General features: G+C 33.2%; 2 protein-coding genes across 7 annotated transcripts; one reads left to right on the forward strand and one right to left on the reverse strand.

Moving 5' to 3' along the window:
* Window positions 1–52: 52 nt before the first annotated feature.
* On the reverse strand, window positions 53–13019 carry AlaRS-m (alanine--tRNA ligase, mitochondrial). Of its 3 annotated transcripts, XM_088258836.1 has the most exons (15): window positions 12788–13019; window positions 12448–12711; window positions 11206–11379; window positions 10163–10308; window positions 8019–8174; window positions 7488–7632; window positions 4832–4965; window positions 4431–4737; window positions 3537–4345; window positions 3007–3168; window positions 1932–2058; window positions 1594–1814; window positions 943–1144; window positions 734–862; window positions 53–489 (listed from the first exon to the last, which is right to left on the reverse strand). In XM_088258836.1, exons 2-15 carry the CDS (start codon window positions 12673–12675, stop codon window positions 328–330), a joined length of 3102 nt encoding a protein of 1033 aa, XP_088114962.1. In that variant the 5' UTR covers window positions 12676–12711; window positions 12788–13019; the 3' UTR covers window positions 53–327. The 3 variants fall into 3 exon arrangements, 2 of the variants coding, with proteins under 2 accessions (XP_088114962.1, XP_088114963.1); XM_088258837.1 differs by lacking the exon at window positions 12788–13019 and having other exon boundaries at window positions 12448–12758; XR_015837425.1 differs by lacking the exon at window positions 53–489 and having other exon boundaries at window positions 943–1046.
* Window positions 13020–14576: 1557 nt separating this feature from the next.
* Window positions 14577–25748, forward strand: Hrd3 (HMG-coA reductase degradation 3). Of its 4 annotated transcripts, none has more exons than XM_088258820.1 (15): window positions 14577–14669; window positions 15133–15396; window positions 15694–15833; window positions 16527–16614; window positions 17042–17265; window positions 18055–18250; window positions 18681–18835; window positions 18931–19056; window positions 22403–22631; window positions 23804–23952; window positions 24039–24201; window positions 24291–24459; window positions 24734–24938; window positions 25245–25271; window positions 25387–25748. In XM_088258820.1, exons 2-15 carry the CDS (start codon window positions 15138–15140, stop codon window positions 25519–25521), a joined length of 2265 nt encoding a protein of 754 aa, XP_088114946.1. In that variant the 5' UTR covers window positions 14577–14669; window positions 15133–15137; the 3' UTR covers window positions 25522–25748. The 4 variants fall into 4 exon arrangements, with proteins under 4 accessions (XP_088114946.1, XP_088114950.1, XP_088114949.1 ...); XM_088258822.1 differs by having other exon boundaries at window positions 14595–14807; XM_088258824.1 differs by lacking the exon at window positions 25245–25271.

Consider the following 25748-nt stretch of genomic DNA (forward strand, 5'->3'; position numbering starts at 1 on the left):
ATCGAATTTTATTTACGTACTGTAAAATCCCAAAAAAAATGAGGTCCGCTTAGAAAAGTGAATCAATAAAACACATTTCTCAACTTCAAATAGTTTATTTTTAACACAATATATGCAGTGAAAATATATTTTTGTTTACATAAATTCATTTACAAGATGGAAGTAGAGTACATAGTTGATTATTCTTACAACAACAAGATAAACATTGAAGATCTCAGAGGTATAAAGTTCTATGTGCATTTTGATATTATGTTTTTCCAAGCAAAACATGAAGGAGGAATTGGTTTGAGATACATATTTATAAAAATACACCCTAGAATCTTGTTATCAACTGCTGTGATCGTATCTTTTTTTTATGTTCTCATTTTGCCATTGCCCTTGGTCTTGTCCATCGTCGTTATGCTTATTATTTTTGTAATATGTCTCCGCGTGTTTTGTCGCTCTTTCTATAGCGTTGGCTACCAAAGACTCGCAATTGATTAAACTAACCTGAAAATAAAATTACAGCATACATAATAATGACAAAATTACTTTGTATAATTTATTTCTTTAACCATTGGATAGTGGCGATTCACCTGGTTAAACTATAGCCATTTGATAAAAAAAATATTGCTAAAACTAAGATGTGTTAATAATAACCTCTTGGAAAGTAATAACGATCCTTATTGTTGTATCTGCACTTATAATTCAAGTGCTTGCTGATGGCTAGTTAGGTAACATTCATCATACAAACCTTTTTTCCTTTCATATGTGCCAATGTGTTAGGATCCTGATTTTTTGTCGGAGGAATAACATAAGTATTAAAAGTAGGTATTATACTCTGCATCCATTTCTCAGCTGTGAAGTTTGCACTAACACAGTTCTAAAAATAAATAAATTGGTTGATAAAATAAGATTATAGAATATACTATGTGATATAGAACGATGAGTATGGTAGAATACCTGCGGAACATGGCAGGTAGCTTTGATTATGCCACACGCGCATCCGAGTATCATGAGTGGTTTCCCTTCGCCACTTTCAATGGCTGTTGTTAAGGACAGATTTCCTGGTTCCAATAAATATGAACAAATCAAAAAATGAACAACAAAAGGTTTATGTGACTTTTCAGACATTACGGAGGCCATTTCTGCTCTAACTAATTCTCTGTAATAAAAAATGGACTGATTGCATTATTTCTATTGAATTCATCTCAACATTCTCATAATATGAATACAACAGGAATAAAAACAAAAGTTGAAGATATTTGATGGCAAAAAACAACAACTTTTCAAGTAGAGTCCGCTGATAAGGTGTCAAGGTTAATTGTAAAGCCGATACTCTTGTTTTCAAGCAATATAAAACAGCCTTTTCATGTTTTAATCTATGTAATAAAAAAAGCAATTTAATGTTTATATCTGCAAACACAAATGCATTAGCTGTGGAAGGCAAAAGAAAGTCAAACCAGATTTTTTTTTATATCCCCAAAGAGAACAAAAATGCAAAATAATTCAACATGGCCACACAAAAAAGTACACTTAATATAATATTGAAATACAATGTTTATCAAATTCAATTTTATATCTTTACTAAATTAATATATAAAATGAACTTACACAAGTGTCTTAGTATCTTTTTGTTTAATTTTCTTTTCCACAGAATTAAGAGTTTCCAGACATTCCGCCCTCACGCCGTGAGGACCCCCGTCTCCTTTACACAATCTGTTCATTTCATTTCTAATATTATTTATTTTCTCTAAGAAATCATTAGGGTCTGGGATATCATTGTATTCTATTTCTTTGTGTAGGAGTTGTGCTTGATTCGCTAATGTGTGCACCTATAATTCATAAAGTGATATGTACATATAAATTTTTTCATTGAACATAAAAATAATTGAAGTAGAATTTCCACTATATATAAAATAAGTGTGGAAAAAAAACATATTGCTGTTTACCTGTGAAGCTAGATCTCCTGCAACTGCTCTTATTGTCGGAGCATGACCCCCTGCACCACGAACGCTTGTTATACAGAAGTTTTTGACTAAGTGTGTAGAAGGAACATGGGTACCACAACACAGTTCTCTGAAATATAATACAATTTATCATATCGCTCACTCCTTTCAAGAACGTCATAAATCAAAAAACTTGATTTCTCAGGAGAACGTTTTTGAAGATTAAAAATATAGTACAATGTATTAAAAATAAATATCAAGCCACTTATTGAACTTTTTACTGTGCAACAGATCTCTTTAGGTAAAACCTGAAGGTTTTTTTTCCATTTGAAAAATATGTAATTTATTTAAAAAACTAATTAAACGATACCTTTTCTTCAAAATGCAAAAACAACACTTTCTGCCCTGTAGCGGGTAAATATTAAGTTAAAAATATGCCTCTTTTTCTGGGATATAGTACATTTTTTGGGCATTCCGAAAATATGCACAACTGAAAATTGACGTTTTTTGATTTATGACGTTCTTGAAAGGAGTGAGCGATATGTAACTCCAAAAAAATCTATAATAGTGAATTTAGATTCAGTTTTGAGATTCATTTTGAAGAACTGAATTTTTGGACATAGGTGATAATGGTTTTGTACTCTTGTGTCCAGTACCACCTAGTACATACAAATTTAATAAATAATATATTTCATATAATAATTATAAGGAACGGTTTTGTTTTTGCTGTGAGAACATAGTTAAATTTCAATTCCTCCTATGTATACTATCATGAGCCACAAAATGCAATGTTGCAGGTTTAAAATTTTATAAACATTTTGATATTGCCTTTGTTTTGATTTTAAGAATATATTAAAAAAGGAAAGTATTTGTGTTTTTATTATACATATACACAAATAATTTAATTTCACATTATTTTTATGTCGTGGACTCAAAGTCCACGACACTAACCACAGGACCCGAAACGATTTATTATTTTTAATAGTTAGAACTAAAAACAGAATAAAAGTTTCAATGACATTTTGTGGCTTACGATAGTATTGTAGAATAGGTTGATTTGTTTTAGAGTAATAAATACCTTGAAAATACACTTTCTGAATCTAACAAATTGATTTCGACTAATCTTAAACCAGTTTCGGGGTAAATTTCTCCTGGAACGGTGGTGACTTCACCGATAGACAGTAAATCTTGACTGTTAATAACCTTAGTTTGTACGGGTGTATGCTTTGAACATGCCATTCTGAAAATATGAAAGATAATTAAAAAGTTTTATAGATAATAATAATATTTCATTTATTGTTTCGCCATTTACTTTGTGGTAAGACATGTTGAAATTATTAAAGAAAATACTTGTTTTTTTACCACTTGAGTTTATTTGGCGACTAGTTTGGGAAGCTAAGCTTCCATTTTCAGGTCTTAATGTAAATGCAACTGTTCTATAAATAAGGAGAGGGATAAGTTAAGGGGAGGGGGGTTAGTCAAGGGGGCGGGGTTTGAAAATAAAGGTAAAATGGAAAGCAAAAGTGAAGAATTTTTAAGCAATATATTATTTCTTAAATTAAATATGATAATATTTTTATTTACTTATTAAATGTTTCAAACTATTACCTGACCAATTCTTGCGCATCATTTATAGTCTTCGGGGATAACTTCTCTCCATAGACTGCTAAATCGAGAACAAGACCAGAATCAGTAACTTTGGAACTTAATTGACAAGTTACACTTTTAGGAAGAACCTTTTTTATTGCCGCATTTAATAAATGGGTCGCCGTGTGATGCTGCATTATGCGTACTCTGTTTTCTTTATTGATCATTAGCTCCGCACTATCACCGACACTCAATTTATAAACATTATCGACATCGGTATTGTAAAATTTTCCCGAATGTAACACCAAACCGCGTATTTTAGAAACATTTTTGACATTAAAAGTCATGTTGTTAAACTTTATCTCCCCGACATCGCATAATTGTCCTCCTTCTTCGCAATAAAAATTTGTTTCGTGAAATATTAAATGATATTCCTGTTCACTATTTATATTCACCGAATCGCACATATCTGCTTTGTCTGTCAATATTTGTACTAGTTGTGAGTGAACATTTGGAAAATTATACGTTCCATCATCGTTGAAATTATATTTATATTTAAATATATCATTTGTTTTCAATGTAATGTTATTTAATAAGTTGTCAATCTTTTTATTTAAAGACAAATTAACTGATGCATTCATAGAGTCTGTAAATACAGCCTTGTGTTTCGACTTGTGCTCCATAATATTTTCTCTTAACAGATTGTTATCCACTGATAAATTATTAATTTGCGCTATTTTATTAATCATCTCTTCGTCCAAACCGAAAGTATCGTATAGTTTAAATGCGAGGCTACCAGGGATCTGGCCATCATTTACACCTTTCATTGCCTAAGAAAACATAATAAAATATATAAATTACACAATGGAAATTATTAAATTTTTCCAATCACAAATATACTAATAGATATATTACCAGTTTGAAATTCTTATATCCGTCTGCTAATCCCGGAGTTAAATCTTGACTTAAATTTACCGTCTCGGGATATTTTTGAAGGAGTTCCTTTCTCTGCTTATTTACTGTTTTTTCAAGCATAGCAAAATTTTGTTCCTCGTGATTTATTATTTGCTTTATTTCGTTACTCTTTTTAATTAACTCTGGATATGATTCGCCTAATTTTTCCGACACTTCATCGTGAAGGGCCGCCAACATTCCAGAAGGGCTTTTAAAAACTTGGTTACTTAAGGAGATTGACTTGCGAATAACGTTTCGTAAACGCAAACTGTAATAAAGTAAATGAGGTTAGAAATATTATTTTATAATTAATTTCTATCGATATATATATATGTATATCAATATTAGATGAAATAATATACTTTCTGCATGGATATACACCATCGGCTAAACAAATGCTTATCATTCTTGAATGGTCCGCTAGTGTTCTGTAAGCTGTGTCAAGTTGTGCGTCTTCACCGAACTTTCCAGCATATTTGGGAACTCTGTTACTTTGCTGAAATATAAAAAAGAACATATGTAGTTGCATTGTTACATTTCATATATTTTCATCATATTCTCGTACATTTTTTTTGCAAATATAATACTTTTATTCTAATACCACATAGTCTTATAAGTAATCAATGTATTTCGAATTCTGACAAGTTGAATATAATAAATTTTTGTGATCAATATTTTTTTCAGTAAATTATTTGAATAATTAATTCTAAAGATTACGCTGTTTGGTAATTCTTAATTTATTTAAGGATTAAAGGTCAACTTACAAAATCACATTGAAATTTGAAACAATAGCTACGTAGTAATAACTAATTCTTATACAAAAAACATTTTCTGCTGAATATTTTTTTCAAATAAACATCTGATCAATCTGACTTTTGGTTAACCGGGTCTTGCGAGGTCATTTGTATGTAAAAATACTTTTACTTAAAAAGAAAATTCTTCGAAACATATATCCTACCGGTGATAACATATGGGTTGAAAATAATGACATTAACTGTGAACACAAAAAATGAATTAAAATGCACACAGAGGTCCATGGAGCGGCAAACGTTGGGAATACCACCTTGATCAAAAAGTTCCCGGAATGTTTTCAGAAAATTAAAAAAACAAGATTATTCATCGAAATCGATATGTCCCCTTCAAAGTACTCCCCATCGACTTCAACGCACTTATGCCAGGGCTTGATCAATCCTCGAAACATTTTTTATAATCGGTTTTCGGTATGGCCATCAGAGGCATGTTCGATTTTTCCATGACCTCATCTCGGATGCTGTAACGCGTTCCGGGAGCAGTTTCTTGAATCGACCGATTAGGAAAAAGTTGCAAGGAGCCAAATCAGGTAAATTCAGTGGTTGTTGGATGGTATTCGTTCCGTTTTTAGCCAAATGGTCACGGATAACGTGGCATTGTGCGACGGTCCCTTATCGCGGTGCAAGATGCGCGAGTTGTTTTCCCACAAATCTGATCTTTTTGGCGAATTGCTTCACCCAAACGTCTTGAACGGATCCAAAAGCGATGCCTAACTCCTCTGTCATCTCTCTAATTCTCGATTTGCAGCATACGGTCATCCATTCTTTGATTTTGTTAATATTTTTGTCGGTTTTCAATGTCGAAGGCCTACTATTGCGTTCATCATCGTTGACGGACATATGGCCACTTCGGAAACATTCATTTTCTTCAGAGTATCGTTGCCGAAATACTTTTATAGCATTTTCAATGTCGTCACACCACTAAAACCGGAAAATTTAATACAAACTAGTTGTAGCAAATTCCATTCCATTTTTCAAGATTGTCAAAAATCAAAAACACACATAATCGCAGATGTACTCAATACGGCGTCACTTTTACAAATGTCAAGCTATCAAGCTGAAAATTTCATAGAATATCAATAACAGATGTAGCAACCTAAGAAAAGAAGGACAACTCAAATCGGGTGACTGCGAACGACACACGATAGTGATTCCGGGAACTTTTTGATCAAGGTAGTAAATCTGAGGGATAGAATTATAATTTAATAAATCAGATGTCAAACAAAAGTGACTGATATAACAGATCGCAGTATAAAATTTAAATGGCAATAGGCAGGTCATGTTGCAAAACAAAGAAATGCACAGAGTTCTAAAATAAAGACCGTGGGAGAACAAAAGACCAATAGAGGGACCCCCAAACAGATGGGTAGATGATATAATCCCAGTCCCAGAAGGAAATTGTTGGTCGAGGAGATCGCAAGACAGGAAGGAATGGAGAACATTAGAAAAGGCCTATATCCAGCAGTGGAGAGGGCTGAGGAAGAAGAATATTTTTACAATGATTGTTAAGCAAAAAATACATAAAAGGATCAGTCTTGCAGCACTATGACCTTATCATTAAATATTATATGGGAAGATAGAAAGGGAAAGAAGAAAGCCCCGAAGAAAGAAAGAAGAGTTCCCGAGAAGCAGTTAAAAGAGAGGGCAGGCATCATGTATGAATCTGAAAAACCCTGCCGTTGGAAAAAGAGCCGTGGAAGGTGCTACCTAGCTCTTAAATTTAACATATATTAATTAATAAGTAATAAAAAACACACTATTTTGCTAAGCTTTAGTAAATCATATTTTTATTATTCAATAATATGGAACCTTTTCTGGCAGACTATTCTAAACGCCACTTTATGGAGAATTATTTTGAGACATATAAAAATTTCATTATGAATAATAAAAAACACGAGGTTATTACTGTCTGAATTACAAAGTAAGTTATTAAAAGTACTTAACTTCCAATTATACAAGTATTGAAATGTTTTAAAATAATTCCCTGTAAAGTACAAAAACACAAACAATGTTCACTTGGGCAAGGGTCAATCCCATACGTTGTATATATATTTAAATGTTTGATAATTATTTATCGATAATTTAATATCTACACGTAATATTTAATAAAAATAAAATTATCTTTCCAATTTAGATATAAATAGAACGTTTAAGATATTTTTATCATTTGATTACACGGATAATAACTCAATTAAATCATTAATCATACCTGATGTATCTTTTGGAAAAGAGGCAGGAAGATGTCAGTGTCGTAATTAGAGACTTTATTTTGTAGTAATGCCGTTAATCTTTCCAATCCCATGCCGGTATCAATATGACACTTGGGGAGTTTTTCAATCACTGTTTCATTCTGTCTGTAAATTATACATGTATAAAATAACAATAATAAAACCCTTATCCAAACCCCAATGGTGCATAGGGCACTATTGCGTCATATAACGCAGTGTTATCTTGATCGTTTACACATGAAGGAAAGGTGATCAGCCCTCCGCTTCAGGAACCAGTCCAGGGTAATATTAAATAAATATTACAGTGAAAAAATCACATATATTTATTTGACCCCCCCCTGGGAATCGAACCCGGGACCTCCAGAATGATAGCCGAGCGTGCTGACCTTTACACTACGGCGGCAGACGTATTACGATAGACGTATTACGATAGATATAGACGATACATGTATTGTGAGACTATAATAATAGCATTTTGATATATTCAGCCTATATTGAATAGCATCATTTACCTGTTAAACTGTATGAAAACAATATTCCATATTTCTACCAGACTATTGTCGTCTCGGCGGTAATATATTTCTGTACAAGGTCCACACGGACCCGTCATGCCCATTTCCCAAAAGTTATCCACTTTATTACCTGGTACAAGATTCTTTTCTGGAATTCTAAAATTGGAAAATATGTAACACATGAAAATTTTTTTTTTAAAGGAAAAGATGCACAGTATCCAAATTGATAAAATTATATTTAAAGCATTAAGATTATACTAAGATCGCCAATAGGGTTTTCGTAAAATTTCCAGAAAAGGGTTGTCGTGTATGTCCAACTTAACCACATTAATGTATAAAATGTTTCAATAAAATATATCTACTTTATAAAATTAAACAACTTTGTTTTAACCATTTTTTTATTATTTATTATTAGTACACTTGAACCAACCGGTTTCGACAAGAACCTTGTCATCATCAGGGTTTTTTAAATTTTAAAACATTAAAATACTCATAGTTAATTACATTCCTTTGCCAAAAACTTTCACACACTCCATACACCATATGAAAATATGATTTAAAAACTCCTAAGTGTTATTTTTATTGTTGGTTAAAGTGTACTAATAATAAATTTAAAAAAGTGGTTAAAACAAAGTTGTTTAATTTTATAAAGTTAATAAAATGTGCCACAAAGTATCTGCGGAAAGGATTCAAGAAAAAAATATACCTCTTTTAATTTTTGACCAAGTTCATTTTCTGCCTATAACATTCTTCAGATTCGTTTTTTTTTTAATACTAATAGTGTTAATTTTTATAAGTCAATAAAAGCACTTCAAATATAAACATAATGCATGTGTTTTATTCTAACCTACCTATCACATTCATAAGTATATCTTTTAGAACCATGAAGATATTCTAAGGCCATATTGTAGAAACACAGAAAAGGGCCATGTTCGCCAAGTTAAATAGTAGTATAATAATATAGTGCGTAGTCGACGGACAGAATGACACTCTAAAGTAAGGTATGACATCGAGGTAATTCAACAGCCACCGGTGGCTGACACGGCGATCAATATGTTAAACAAAATATTGGTCATGTTATTACATATATTATAATATAGTTCTTCGTTATAATACAGCATTATTTGATCAAAATGCGAGATTGTCACCACCCGTATTACTTCCTTCCGTCTCCTCCCACCCACAGATCTTAGACCCCTTTTTGCAGACACCTTTAGTGCATGTCGGCTTTTTGACAGTTTAACAACAATGTCATTTAATATTTTGTGCAGGTTTAAGTATGTGAATAGCGCTGTGATTAGGTTGTAAAGTGTTTACATCCTGGTATAGTGGTTGTACCGATAATTAGATGGGTATATCTCGAAACAAGTAAACTAAAACCTCAGTAAGTAGTTTTATATGATACTTTAATTTCATATACTTATTTCATAGATTTTCATTTCCATATTATTTTTAACATCTCATCAAAGATGAAGAAGAATATGGAAGTCTGGGCATTTACGGGGCAGACGACCATCATAGGCTGGTTTAAGTGATCACTTTACACACGTGTAACATTCACCAATTCTACCCATTATTGACAACCACACTACTCAAATTATTGGAAGTTCTGTATATATGAACCAATTTAGAAACCTTGTTCTTGAATCACTAGAACTTCACTAGAGACATACTAATATAAGAGTTTCTGCTTAATAAAAAGCTTCTTTACATCTCACCAATAGATGTCTCTAGTGAAGTTCTAGTGATTCATGAACAAGGTTTCTAAATTGGTTCATATATACAGAACTTCCAAGAATTTGAGTAGTGTGGTTGTCAATAATGGGTAGAATTGGTGAATGTTACACGTGTGTAAAGTGATCACTTAAACCAGACTATGACGGTCGTCAGCCCCGTAAATGCCCAGACTTCCATATTCTTCTTCATCTTTGATGAGATGTTAAAAATAATATGAAAATAACTCCTGTAATTGGAGATAATCCAGATTTTGTGAACAAGTATTTGGACACACTCAAAATGTTGATTTTAATTTTAATTTTTTTTCAAAAAAATGTGTATTTAGTAAAATCATAGATCATAAGGAATAATTTTGTTGTGATGTGAAAACTTCAAAAAAAATTGTGCTTAAAAAAATTAATGCATACCCAATATTTCTCCATATATCTCGACATTCCAAATCTGGTTCTAAACACATCTCTTTATCTCCACCAAAGTATGTGATACATAGTTTATTTGGGTCGATACCATAAGGTCCTGTTAATAATTCCCATGCCATTTGGCAAGCTTCTAACTGAAAAATACTTCAATTAGTTCATTTGAATAATACATGCATACGAAGATCATACATGGCAAATAAGGCAAATATTTCCTTCAATCCAAAATGTTTAAGTATTATTTTATTTTGATTTTAAGGAATAACCCGCAAAACCTCTACTTCAGTAGCTTGTCTGCAGGTAGGATAGTAAGGATAGGAAAGGTAAATGTGAAAAATACATCACAAACACCCATTGAAAATAAATCTTTCTTAAATTTATCTTGCACTTGGCAGGAATCAAATCCGCGATGCCAGTATCACCGTCGAGCGTCTTCCCAACGACGCCACGGCGCCTGTCATTCAAGGTTATATGCATATTTTATTGAGTACTCACACTAGTACAAAGCTCAAAAGTTCATTTATTTGGTGTACTTTATTACTCAAATTAATTTAAAATAATTATACTCCCCAGAAAAATATCAGGATTCATCTATTTAAAAAACATTACAAAGGCAACCTGATTTGCTTCATCAAAAGAGATTTCCAATATAAACTATTATTTCGAAACGTCTTATTTCTTGCTTTTTTTGGTCTAAAAATGTCCATGTTATAGTGGGCCGTTGATAAATTTCTACTGATATAACTTTTTTCCAATTTTTCACCAATATTAAACGATAAAATTAAATTAAATTTTCTATATGAAAACTGATGGCATAATAATAATAATAATAAGTTTGGATAATTTATGTAGTGCCATTTTCGTAAAATACTATCTCAAGGACGCTTGAGATGGATTATGATACAAAGATTGAAGATCTGCGTGATATGACAAGGATGCATTTCTTTTTACTGCTTTTCATTGTAAAGGTTACTCTTTTTTGGTGTTGACTCATAATAATCACTTTTGTACTGTTGACCCATATTTATACTTACTTTGTAATAATCCCCAAATGACCAATTACCCAACATTTCGAAAAATGTGTGATGATATCCATCAGTGCCGACTATATTAAGGTCATTGTGTTTTCCTCCGACTCGCACACACTTTTGAGAATTGGCAACTTTGGAGAAGGGGGGTGAAAACTGGCCCAAGAATACGCCTTTGAACTAGAATATGATATAATTCAAATGTAACTTTGTTTTAAAATCACTATAAATCACATTTATAGTGATTTTTAAAACAAAGTTACATTTTCATTATAAAATGGAAAATCAAAACATTGTGCTTCAAATATAAATTATAGAATATAATAAATTAATTATAATTATATTATATTAATAAAAAAATTATGGATACCTACTTTAAGACATTAAATATGGGATAGTTATACAATTAAAAAAAAATGAAATGAAAGACTGGCAGAAAATTTAGTTGATTTGCAGATTATCCTGTTTATAGTTATGAAAATTTCCTCAAGGGATTTATACATATCGTAGTCAAACGGGAGAAAGTGACCAAGTGTATTTTTTACAAAAACGTGATCATTGACTGTTTGATATCTCACTAGCTTAATCTTGCCCTGAAAAAAATCCCAAAGGATTTTAAACTTGTAAGTATAATATATTGACTTGTTAAAAATGACTAACTGCATTGATGTTTATTTTCTTGCCAAGCAAAAGTGACTGAAATGGCCCTCCTGAACATTTTACGTTTCGTTGGTCACTTTCTCCTGTACGACTACGATATAAGCAGTTCCAAGAGAGACAAGCTAGTACAAATAAAGGATTGCCCTAACGATTGCTGCTGTTCACATTTTTCTACCGACATCGGTTCCTCCTACTCAATTTTGTTTCTCATATTGTTCTTCACACTGGGCTTTTCCAATTTTTCATGAACATCATCTTGTATCCCATAAAAAATGTGGAGTGCCGGACTGATCACCTTGATGTCATTTGAATAGCTATTCCAATTAATTAACACCATGTCGATCCGGACTGATCACCTTGATGTGATAAGTTTCAGATATCAGATCACAGTGTTCAACATTTGTTGGTGTTGATGAACAGCACACAAAGAACAGCTACATTTCAGAGATGGATCACCATGTTTTGAGGTTTTTTTTTTCAATTATCCATGAATGTTGAGGATTTTTAAAATAATGAAATATGTTCACTTTATACTTAAATTAAACAGATTGGATGGCCAAAAATGTAACAATTAAAATACATTATTACCTGGTTCATTCCAGCATTAATAAATGGGACTGTCGGATCACAAAACGGAACCACCGGACTGGAAGGAACAAATTTATGTCCATTCTTATCAACGAAATAATTTAGAAATTCAGCACGAATTTCGCTGCTACTTTTCACAGAATATTTGCAATGATTGCATGTTGTTTTAAAGATACGATCTTTAAATATCGTTTTCAAATGTCGACAAGAAACACTATTTAAAAGCATTCTCACACTCTTTAAAATCCAAAACCTCGATAATAGCTGAAATTAAAATTGAGACTTCAAATATATGTTACATCGAAATAATTGTACAATAATACTTTTAAGGGAATTTTACTTTTCTTTTTTTACTTAGATATAGACATCCAAGATTGTTTACGTAAAAGATTAAAATCTGAATGTAAATTTTAAAATATTATGTTAAGTCTTAAAAAACCGAGAACAATTTTTTTTTATTTTTTAAATATAAACAGATAACGAAACGAAACCGGTGACATTAAAAACTCAATGACATTTTGGGTAAAATCACAAATCAAAACGACTAGCAAAGATTATGCCAGGGCCTATGTAGATTGATATGGTAAAACTGGATAAAATGACAAACGTCAAAAAAAAAACTTGAAATCAATGCCTCCTGAATTATGTAAATACCTGACTGTAAATAAGTAGGTAGGTACCTACCTAGTTGCAGTAATGCCAATATTATAGTAATGAAGGGTGGATGGTATAATATGCGAGTGTTTTTGCCCAGAATTTTCACTCATAAATTACATGAAATTATAGTAACTTAAAACATAAAGAGTTAATCCACTCACGAGTAGGCATAGGCTTTGAAACTTAAAAAGTTGAAGCCTGAGTAGGGTGGTGATAAGCGGTGTTGCATAAGCCGTAGCTAGAATTCAGAGTCACTTGGACGTTAGATAATTAAAAATAGTGGTATAATAGTTTGGATAATTTACATTATCATTTAATAATAATTTGTATAACGCCATTTTCGTAAAATACTACCTCAAGGGTGCTCATAAAGACATAGATAGTAATAATATTAATAGGAGGATGATGATAATGATAAACAAAAAATAAATAGATTAAAACGTTGTCAATCGGTCTCGGGCCGTCGAGTCTGGAGCGGGGAAAAGATGAGCCGACAAATTAAAACGCCTTCCTCTTGATCCCCATGGGCTGGAGAATGGCCTAGGTGTTGGGCAGGACGCCTTCCTGAGCGATGGTCGTCACGCTGGAGGGCAGCTTGTTGAACTCCTCGTCATTGTGGATGGCCAACATCCAACTTCCAGACTAGCACAGTTCAAACGGGACTTCACTTTTATCCTTTTTTGCCGCCTTTCCGTGATCCGGCATGATGGTTTTCTCTCCGAGGTTTTCCGCTTTCGCTTTCATACGTATGGGAGCTGGTGTAATTGAGGTATTTAAGGTTGTAGTTCGATTTCATAAAATGTAACCGTTTAAGCACATGTTCTAGGATCGTTATTGTCTTTGCACATTTTTATTGCAGTCCTTTATCCCTGAGAAGCTAGGGGTTTCGGATGAATACACTATGGTCATAACGTACCCTTAAGGAACGAACACAAAGCACTTTTTAACGCCCAATTGCCAGATGTGTCCATTCGGCACAGATTTTTAGAAATGCACTACACTATATTGAACCAAGCAATGATATTATTGATGCACTTTCATCAGTTGACAGCTAACCTTTGTAAAATTATAACTTTTAACCATTTCAACTTAACACCAATCACAATATTTATAAATGAGCAAAAAAATGTAGACTTGAGATGTAAATGTCCGGCGAAAATTAAATAAATGATGGGGCGGGGTTCTCTCAGCAGCCGCGTCGGGCGCTCGAGAAACCACTATGGCGAATTCGTAGGTATATGAAACTTATTTTGACTAATATAAAAAAAAATGCAAAACCACATGATTCTTTCAGTTCCAACGAAAATTGTTCTGATTAAAAATTATTCCGAATGTAAAGGTGCCTATATACTTATTTATCCATATTTATACATATTTATCACCCACCAACCCCATATTAACCAATGGTGTTACCAGATGTTTCCCTGCTATTTTTTTGTTTTCTTTTTTTACCATAAACCAATGACCGATATGTAGACAAGTAAAAAATAGTTGTCAAAATATTATCGAGACTGTTCTGTATTACTGTTTCTATTTACACTCTATATACGAAAATTGCTTTCGTTGTAAGTTATTATTTGCTACATTTAACACCATTTAGTTTATAAAAATATATTTTATCTAATATGGTGATGAAAGAGTTTCAGTAGTTAATAATTACTTTTTATCACATTTTTATCAACTGACGTTTAAAAACAGGACACGTAAGTATTCTTATTTTATCAAAACAATGCGTTGTACTTCACAGGTAAATTAATGTTATAATTTTAGAAGTTCGTATGAATTAAAATGTAAAATTAAACGGTTTCTGTTAGTGTTGAAAACATTTCAAGACTCTTACTTTAATTTGTACAAATTATAATAGTTGCTGAATGTTACGTTCATAAAATATTATTAGCTGTATTGATGAATTTGCTATTTTTTATCGTTATTTCACACACCAATTTTAAATTATATTTTTTATTGGCCAGAAAGTCGGCATAAGTAGCTTTTGATCAAATTTTCAAGCAAATAAATAAATTGTTTCAGGTAATATGAATAAATTTTCAAAAATAATTTTGTTTTTCGTCTTTGCGACTATAACCGTGGCCGAGTTATCAGGACCGTTGACTACTCTGAAAAAGGAACTGTCCAAGCCAACAGATTCAAATGCTGACGAGGAGGAAAGGCCATCATCACGCACTGATGATATATACCATGATTTAGAGATGGCCGAAAAAAAAATGGACGAATTATTTGCGAAGATGAAAATAATAAAACCGGGAGATGAATCGGAAGGTGCAAAAGAGAAAGGTAAGTCGTGTAGCATATTTTGTATTTACCTTACGTGAAAGTAAATGAAAATATTAGCATTTTGTGAAATGAAGATAGTTTGATTTAATACTTCTCAATGAATTATTTAAGGGTTATTTTCACATACTTTCAAATAGCATAGCTGAATGAAAATATATTTATCCCTCGTATTAACGTCTTCTATGCTAAAAACACGCTTAACATGTCCATTTGTACATGGCGTCAAGAGAAAACTGGCACTAAGTTTATAATATTGTGTTTTAAATGGAGTATTTGGTAATATTGAGTATTGTGCAGGTGATTTCTCAGAATCAGAGGTTTCGGAGACCTCGGAAAAAATTCCCGACAGTTCAGCACAACTGGCCATTCTTCAAATGCAAAAATGGATGAAGACTCTCACAGATCTTGGTCAGGAGCTTGGCGATATCGTCTCAGAGGTTTGATTTTGGTTTTATCGTTATTACAGAGGTCTTTTTTGGCTTAAGTGACCTATAGTATTTCAATAATAAGTCGACCATAATAAAATTCATTTTTAAATTGAGCCTGCAATATGTGCAGTGTAATGCTTAATAAAATAGCATCAATAATGTTTCTTTTAATACGTTTAAGAGAAATATTGTTGATGTCTATTTGAAAAGAAAATTTTTATTATTTGATAAAAACATGTAATGTTTGTTTATTATATAGTTATACTTTTATGTACAAGACAGTTTATTTTTATTTTTAGATTACTAAAGTGAAAACCTGTAATTGGAATATTATTTTTTAAATTTTATTATATTATGTTATTTTTGTTAAATATTCTGTTGGTTTTCCAATAAAAAAAAAATGTTTTCTTACTAACTCAATATATTAATGTTTGGTTATTATGTGAAGTGTTGAATATTACTTTGGTACAAAGTAACAAATAATGAGAAGTCTAGAAGCATGGTTCAAATATTTAATGCTGTATTATAGAGTGTAAGGACGCTATCTGCCATAACATTGCTTATGGCAGACAGTTGCTGCTTGACAGATGCTGTCATTTTATTCTTCACCCCATACTCTTAGCCGAGGGTGACGAATGTAAGACTTATCCTCATTCTTATATCCTCCCTCATTGTCATTTAATTTTTCAAAAATTATTGTAGGAAAATGAAGAGAATCCAGAAGAGACTCTTGAAATGCTTCCTGCTTTAGAAGAAACAAAAGTGGAACTAACTGCTGTAGAAATTGAAAGTAAGAATTTTATTATATACCTTACATATTTTTCCCGATGTTGGATCAAAACCAGCAGCATTATTATTTAGGGCTGCCTGCCTGTCCGCCTCCGTGGTGTAATAGTTTGCATGTTTGGCTACTGTACTGGAAGCCCCAGGTTCGATTTCCAGGGGGGTGGGGTAAACAACAAGGAGATTGGTACATAATATTCATATAAAAACATTAAATAATACCCTCTTTTTTGACTTTCAAATGAGGCCGGCGCAGAAGGTAAAAATACTCTTCCCGTCTTTTAGCATCAATTGGCCAAATGAGTAGAAATACCTTTTCCGTCCTAAGTGTGTTAACAAAGATTAACACCTTCATTTCCACAGTCGCTTGTGCATGAAATTTGTCTAATATGACATAAAATGTTTGTGTATTCTTATTCTTTTTATGTTTTCAGGTGAGCGCATTTACCATAAGGGAATGACGCATTTGAATAAAAGCCGCGGTGACAAATTGGAGGGCTATAATCTCATAATAGAAGCTGCAGAAATGGGACATAAAGGAGCTTTAATACAACTGGCGTGGGGACTTCTCTTTGGAAATTATCTAGAACAGAATATCACATCCGCAACTGAGATATTCGCATCTTTGGCTGAAAAGGGGGATCCCAATGCTCACACTGTAAGAACATCATGTTTCTTCCTTTTACTGGTTCATTTATTAATACATTGTTTGTGGGAAATGCTTAATAGCGTCTTTAACATACTGTTAGTAGAGCGGCAGACGCTTATAAGCGTTCTACTTTTAGTACAGCGCGAGACACCAAAAAAGCGTCTCTTGTGCGGAGTTGGGTTAACGGTTACTTGTGATTTGGTCACTTGTAATTAGTATGCAACCTTAATTAGTTTACTAATTAAAGTTGGGGTTGATGAAAAACCCCCTGCCAACAATGTGTTAACATTCTCATACTAATTAACATCTCATAGTTTTGCTATATGCATTATAGCATATTTATAAGTACAAAATACAAAAAAAAGTAGATGTGAGGCTTGTTTATTAAAATGATGATTTGTTATTAAATATTGCACTAAACTACATAATACATATAGCTTAATAGCGGAGAAACTATTTTCCAGAAGTTTATAAATGCATACTGTAAATTTTGTTATTGATACATTGTTGACTCAATTTTGACGTGATGCTATTTTCTGCATAAATCTTTGTTTTTCCAATTTAAAAAATACATTGATTGAGATGATGAATACAACAATTAATTTTTTTTTAAATGTTTGAATTCGTGGTTTGACAAACAGTAATAATTTTTGTTACATATTTAAATACTAAATCATAAAAAATAAATAAGAAATAGAGGGATATAGGAAAACCTGTAACCATGAAAGGCTCCAGTCCCAAGAATACTTTCAAGACTAAAAGAAATCTGGAACTATAATCAGTGTTTGTATGTTGTAGGGTCTAGGATTGCTGTACGCATCTGGCATCGGTGTAAACGTGTCTCAAGCCCGAGCTCTAGTCCACCTCACCATGGGCGCCCTGGGAGACAACACTTGGGCTCAGATGGCTCTTGGTTACCGGTACTGGGCGGGGGTCACGGTTCCCACCAACTGTGAAAGAGCCCTGGACTTCTATCGAAAAGCGGCTACTAAAGGTGAACATCCTCAGTATAATCTTTTAAACCTGCAAAGGGTGCAGACTTGTCAAATGGTACTTATTGCTGCGATTTATATAATTAAATAACAATCACTAGAGTCAGAGTACTTAGGAAAAACTGGAATAAATATTTACTGTATGTATATTGTTTTTACAAATTATTTTAACAAGAAACATGTCAGGGTTCAGTGTCATTTATGATGAATTTCATAACATATTTTTTTTAAATATGATGTTAAATATTTGACAATTATGTAGGATATCCTCAGATACTCGTTACGCCAGCTATTATGGCCATTGCTGTTTTTCTTCTTTTCCTGCCTACTATTTCTTGTCCATTGTATTTCCCATTTTGCAATGATTATTTTAATGTTATTGTTATTGGCATTGTTATTTTATTTTAACTTTGTATTGGCATATGTTTATAGTTGCTAATAAAGTGACCTTCAGCGGAGGAGCGGCGATCCAAAGAGTCAGACTATTGGACGAACACGAGAACTCTGGGTTTAGTTCGGGAATTCTTTATAATAACTTGATTGATTACTACCAACTTATGGCTGAAAAAGGAGATATTCAGACACAGGTAAAGAAAACTCTCTTATTAATTTACCTTCCTCGTCACCTAAATATATACATGTTTGTATTCTTTTAATATCTATTTATATTTGATTCTGTCAGGTTGGTTTGGCTCAGCTGCATTACCAAGGAGGTCGTGGAGTACCGTTGGATATAGAAAAAGCAATGCACTATTTTACTAAGGCCGCTAACGCTGGAAATGCCGAAGCAATGGCGTTTTTAGGAAAGGTATGGTATATTCATGATTATGTTCAACATTTCTTCTTCCAACCCTTATCCATACCCAATGGTGCATAGGGCACTGCATCATACAAACACAGTATTAATCTTGATTGTTAACATGAAGGAAAGGTGATCAGCCCCCCGTTTCAAGTACCAGTCCAGGGTAATAGTGAATAAATATTAGGTTGGAAAATCAATTATATTTATATAACACCCCCCTGGGAATCGAACCTTGGACCTCCAGTACGGTAAACAAGCATGCTAACCATTACACTACGGAGGCGGACTCAACATTTAACAGTTACTAACATGTATTTTAAAATAGCATTTTACTACTATCTATCAAGCTTATTCTACTAATTTGAGCTTGAATCTGGAGCGCAGGTCTGATCACCCTGGTTTTGTATAATCATGATTGAGTTAACACAGAGATTCTATACACCAATTTATTGCGGATAGGGGCCCGTAGTGTTATACCACCACTCATGTCTCTGCAGGGGTAGACAGAGAGGATGGAATTCCACACGCATCTGTCTTGACATCTCTTAGCTTCCTCAACTTCCATACATCTAGTCATATATGTCCTAGATTTCAGGTTTGAATTGGATTTATGTGCTTTCTTCTAATCACCGATAAATTATAAGTTGGCAAATATTAGGTCACAGTAAAATAATGGACTTTTAGAATTTTGAAAAATGAAATACTATCTGTATGTCAGTGCCATAGATTATTTTTTTGATTTGTGTTCTTCTCAAGACAATTTTTTTGCGCAAGTTAACACACTATCTGCGGGTGGATTCGCCTGCTAACTACTACGTGGAGCGGGCGAAAATAAGGGTGTTGCGGAAATAATGTGTATTTTTTTAAAATCGCTATATCTGTAAAAGTAATGAGTATTTTGCCTTAAAATTTTTTGTGTGATACTTACCATAGCCGGTACCGTGTAAATTCATTGTTAGACACACACATTAACGTTGGAAAATTGTATATTTAAATATCAACAACAACAAAAATCATTCTTTCATAGTTTTTAAAATTAAAACATTAATTTATTTTGAAAATCCTTTTAAATAAATTTAATATCGAGTCAGAGTGTGATATTTCTCAAAACATTCACCCCTATGAAGAGGAATAGAACAAAACTTGCACATATAGCACGTTAAACTTTTTTTTTTATGCGTCGCGCAAACACGACATTGACGCTGAGGGTTTTTCTTTTTTCCGGATGTCACTATTTTTTCTAAACAATGTTTCCTCAAATCCATCGATAGTCTTCCAGGGGGGTCAATATTCCGAGTTCTTCTTGTAGTCTGAGAGGTGGATGGTCCCGGTTCTTGCTCATCTGCTGCTGAATGTTCAGGAATGCTGTCAGATATCCAGTGCTGTGCAACATTATGCAAAAAAGATTTGTATCTTATTTTACGCCTATTCAGTGACTTATAAACTCTAAAAGCATTAAATAGAGCTGAGTTTAATAAAAACATAACAACTCGTTTTGTCCATTTTTTAGTTCTCCTCAATATAGAATAATATGACAAATATTGGTCCGCACGATCAACCCCTTTCATGAATTTATTATATTCAATCACGCACTGAGGTTTCCAGATCCGTTCTTTTGTGGCCCAATCAATGTTGTGGCTTTCTAGAATGTTTGCTGAATGAATTGTAGAAATCATTCGCACTTCTCTTTTTGACTGCCAAACTTGCAAAAGAACATCGTTTTTTCGGCGAAATAATGATTGACCTTTGCGTAAGTTTGTTTTCTTCAAACAATCGGGCAGACCTCTATTCATTCTAATTGTTCCACAGGTTCTAATTTTATGTTGAAGGAGGATTTCGCTGGTTTGTACACTATTATAATAATTGTCCATATAAACATGATGCCATAAATTTAAATACGGATTCAAAAGTAAAGTCATGGTATCTAATAATGGTCTCCCTTGTCCACTGTATATTTCCATGTTACAAATATAGCCTGAAGTAGCTTCACTGACCACGCGTACAAGAATGCCATATTTTATAATTTTGGAAGCATTATAAACTTTGAATGAGAGTCTTCCACGCCATGGTATTATACTTTCGTCGAGAGAAAGCTCTCTATGAGGACTGTAAACATTTTTAAACTTGGCTGTGAGATATGTCAATATTGGCCTTATTTTCGTAAGGCGATCAGTACTGTCCACGTTATCTTCATTGTTGGAAAAATGCCATGCCTGCCATATCTGCCTAAATCTATCACGACTCATTATCTTGGAGAATATCGGAGTTTCGATAGTCGGATCTATTGACCAATAATCATCTCTATTATCTTTCCGGACCTGACCCATTAGTAAAATTAGACCTAAAAACTTTTTCAACTCCGCAACACATATTGGCTTCCATTTTACGGACTTCCTTGTTTCTCTAAATAGGTCAACATTTTGGGAGTGGTATCTATTGCTCTCTTCTACCATTAGGTCCAATAAATCCTCCCCAATAAACAGATTAATCACATCCATTATATTTTCCGGGTTATTTGGCAGAATGTTGATGCCAGTTCGGCCTAAGAACGGTTCTACCTCAGGAGGATTATCTCTTTGAGACCATTCTTCAATATCTTCCTCGCTCGAACTTGATTCAGAATCGCTGAATTGCAAGGGTATTACAGGGATTCTTCTGTGTGGAATCACTTCACTTTCACTCGAAAATTCACTATCATTGTCAAATGCAGGTAAACTACAGTCTTCCGAATTATTTGACAAGCTATCTGCAAATATTTCCTCATCAGCCGAAGCCATTTTATCACGGGAATGAAAAATAAATAAAATCTACACTAAAAGTATTCCTCGATCTAAATTTCAACCGTATCTTCTGACTTAAAGGAATGAACTGGTATGGGAACAAGTGTTAGAATGGTATCAAAATTTAAATGTAAACAACTCGTAAATTATAAATTATAATTGTTTTCTCTTGTCCCAAACATAACATTAAAGATAAGTGGTCTGAGGTGTCCTAAGGAACGCCGGTGTCGTATGACTCGTTGGCTCGAATTTTTATGTTGCTTATTCGAGTTCGTATTACTCATAATAGAGATAAACATCTCTGAAAAGAAGTGATAACACTTAACCATACTGTATACATCGTTATGAGATCAAAAGATGCCGCAAAAGTCATGCGTAAAAATAACTTACACGCAATTTACGATGGGTCGAGTGAAAAGGTAAAATTACCCTTCCCGCCGAATACCACCAGTCGAGTGAAAGGGTAAAATTACCCTCCCCGCAGATAGTGTGTTAAGGTACTTTATGAGCAGATGGGCAATACTGGTAAAATGCATAATCCGAGTGACCAAGGTGGATATTTTTGATTACAGATCTATTTAGAAGGCAGTGATACTGTGGAGGCAAGTAACGAAACTGCCTTGAGATATTTCCGCAAAGCGGCAGAACTGAACAATCCAGTCGGCCAGTCTGGTTTGGGGTTAATGTACCTTCACGGACGGGGGGTTCAGAAAGATACGAATCAGGCTCTCAAATTCTTTAAACTCGCAGCTGACCAGGGCTGGGTGGAGGGACACTTGCAACTTGGAAATATGTACTTTGGTAAGTATTCAAGTATTCAAATGCCAAAGAGTAAAACAATCTTTTATTTTTACAAATAAATTTATATAAATTATAAATCAACTGGTACTATTCTTATTGAAATCTGCTAACAAATAAAGATATACATATTATAAAAAGAGAGTACAGCTTGCGCTCTTTACTTTACTTCTACCGATAGCTTGCGATCCCTGTTTCAAATGACAGGCGCCGTGGCGTAGTTGAGTAGACGCTCGACTGCGAAACTGGCGTCGTGGGTTCGATTCCCATCTGTTGCAAAATAAATTCACGAAAGATTGATTTTCTATTTGTCTGGGTGTTAGTGATGTATCTTTCCCATTTACCTTCCCTGTCCTTGCTATCCTGTCCTGCAGACAAGCCTCTAAAAGTAAATAAAGGCTTTGCGAGTGGTCCCTTAAAAAAAATGTATGCAGTACTTAGAACAGGAATTGATAAAAATCAAATATTTTTTCTGGTTTTGGCGACATTGGTACCAACTTTCCAATGACGTACATACTTGTAATGATGCAATATGTCATCAACTTAATGAAATGCTGTTTTCGATTAGCAAATTTTGCAGCGAAATGTGTTCAAAACAACAAACATATAAACAAATATTAAGAAATATAAATTTTTATGCAGAGTACATATCGCTCACTCCTTTCAAGAACGTCATAAATCGAAAATTGTCAATTTTCAGTTGTGCATGTTTTCAGAATGCCCAGAAAATGTACTATATCCCAGCAAAAGAGGCATATTTTTAATTTAATATTTACCCGCCACAGGGCAGAAAGTGTTGTTTTAGCATTTTGAAGAAAAGGTATTGTTTAATTATTTTTTTAAATATACTAAATATTTTTCAAATGGAGAAAAAACCTTCAGGTTTTACCTAAAAAGATCTGTTGCATAGTAAAAAGTTCAATAAGTGGCTTGATATTGATTTTTAATACATTGTATTATACATATTTTTAAACATTAAAAACGTTCTCCTGAAATATCAAGTTTTTTGATTTATGACGTTCTTGAAAGGAGTGAGCGATAAATCAAATCTCATAATACATACTCTATTATTATTGTTATCAATGTTTATCTCTTCACATTTAGAATTAATTTCTGTTTTATTTTTTGACACTATTAAATAATTTCTCGTTAAAGTTTAAAAACTTATTTTACAGGTGGCATTGGTGTGAGGAGAGATTTTAAGCTTGCCAATAAGTATTTCTCACTTGCAACCCAGTCTGGTCACGTTCTCGCATTTTATCACCTGGGACAGATGCACGCTCAAGGTATGGGCATGTTGGCATCTTGTCCCACTGCTGTAGAAGTAAGTTTGACGCGTAACTACTAAAAATATTACAGTATAATGTATTTGATTGCCTTGTGCGTTGATATGTTGAATATATTTTGCAGTTATTTAAAAATGTAGCTGAAAGAGGGAAGTGGGGAGAGCAGCTGATGTTGGCGTACAACGATTATAAATTATATCCGGATAGATCTTTTGTCCAATACGCGATATTGGGACAGCTCGGATATGAAGTTGCTCAGAGCAATGCGGCGTTCCTTTTAGATAAAGGTACTGATTACACAACGTGGTTTACATGCATTTGTCATAAAATTTTATAGTTTTTTCTTATGGAATATTGAAATGTATTATATTTATAGGCGAAGTGAAGCTATTTGAATCCACCACCGAAGATTATGTGAGAGCTTTGACTTTCTGGAGCAGGGCCGCTGCCCAAGGATACTCGTCGGCACAAGTGAAACTCGGAGATTACCACTATTACGGTTTGGGCACTCCTGTAGACTATGAAACAGCAGCGAGTCATTACAGGTATGTTATAGAGTAGTTTGGTATATTTATATAATGCAACAGTCAAAACAAGGGAGTGGCAACTTTGTACACAAATTATGAAATTGTTATGCAAAAACAAAATGTTGCTTCCTCCTTTTCTGACTTTGAAATTAGGCGACACAGAAGGTAAAGTACACTTCCCGTCCTTAAGTGTCAATTGACCGAAGGGGTAGAAATACCTTTTCCATCTTTAGCGTGTTAATAAGTGACGGGTTTATAAATGTTTCTCCTATGATATGTGTATATATTGCAGACTCGCGTCAGACCAGCAGCAGAATGCGCAGGCCATGTTCAACCTCGGCTATATGCACGAGCAGGGATTGGGAATGCGGAGGGACGTGCACTTGGCCAAGCGATGTTACGATCTTGCTGCGGAGACTAGCACCGATGCTAAGGTTCCGGTGGCTCTTGCTCTCTTGAAACTCTTCATTGTCTTCAATATTGAGTATTTCCAAGAGGTTTGTACACATCTTCATATAATACAATATTCAGCTACCTGACATTCAATCAACACACATTTTGGTAAAAATATGTGATTTTTTCAAACTTAGTATTTTGAAAAACTTGAATTTTACTGAAATTAATAATTTTAAATAAATGTACTTTTACTGTTATTAGCACTACAAATTACCTGGTACGTTAAAAATAATCTAGGAATACTTCAATTTTGTTTTGTTTGTTTTAATTCACTAATTATATGTAAATTCATTTACGTTGATTACGTTTCTGACAAATTATTTATTCAATTTGTTTTCCATTTACAGCTTATAGAAAAGTCTTCTTTTTTTAAGGTAAATTTTAATAATTTTGTTTTATCAAAGGAATACTGATTTTTATATTAATGCGCAATCTTTTTTTTTAATGTGAAAATGTTATCTAGAATATACATTTTTTTGTTTGTTTCAGAATCCTATATCTCTTCTCTTCGCAGTAGATGAATCCTTTGTATCAAACTGGGACATATACTTGATCACAATCTTGACTGGTATTCTCGGAGTGATTGTGTACTTCCGAAGGCCAAGAGGACCACAAGGAAACTAAATTATCGCAGTGTTCTGTCTCCTGGATCATACAGGAAATGAAATTGTCGGATATCTTGTCAATGAACATGATAAAAAAACACCCAAGAACAAAATATATTAACACATCTCAAAATAGCTACAAAATCTGAATTTGCCATTTGATCAACTTGAAACAATGGGAAATATTTGCACCCGATTGTGTATTTATTGAGAACTTTGTAGCAAATAATTTAATATATCAATATG

Source organism: Brachycentrus maculatus, unplaced genomic scaffold, assembly GCF_059751285.1.
Source record: "Brachycentrus maculatus isolate JH-2025_06_01 unplaced genomic scaffold, ASM5975128v1 h1tg000104l, whole genome shotgun sequence".
In the NCBI taxonomy this organism is placed as follows: domain Eukaryota; kingdom Metazoa; phylum Arthropoda; class Insecta; order Trichoptera; family Brachycentridae; genus Brachycentrus; species Brachycentrus maculatus.

Coding starts and splice junctions, on each gene's coding strand:
- AlaRS-m (XM_088258836.1), bottom strand. CDS start 12,675: ATGCTTTTAAATAGTGTTTCTTGTCGACATTTGAAAACGATATTTAAA. Junction 7,633..8,018: donor GTTTTCATACAGTTTAACAG/GTAAATGATGCT, acceptor TATAATTTACAG/ACAGAATGAAACAGTGATTG. Junction 4,346..4,430: donor GATATAAGAATTTCAAACTG/GTAATATATCTA, acceptor ATGTTTTCTTAG/GCAATGAAAGGTGTAAATGA.
- Hrd3 (XM_088258820.1), top strand. CDS start 15,138: ATGAATAAATTTTCAAAAATAATTTTGTTTTTCGTCTTTGCGACTATA. Junction 23,953..24,038: donor CTTGTCCCACTGCTGTAGAA/GTAAGTTTGACG, acceptor TATATTTTGCAG/TTATTTAAAAATGTAGCTGA. Junction 24,202..24,290: donor GGCGTTCCTTTTAGATAAAG/GTACTGATTACA, acceptor TTATATTTATAG/GCGAAGTGAAGCTATTTGAA.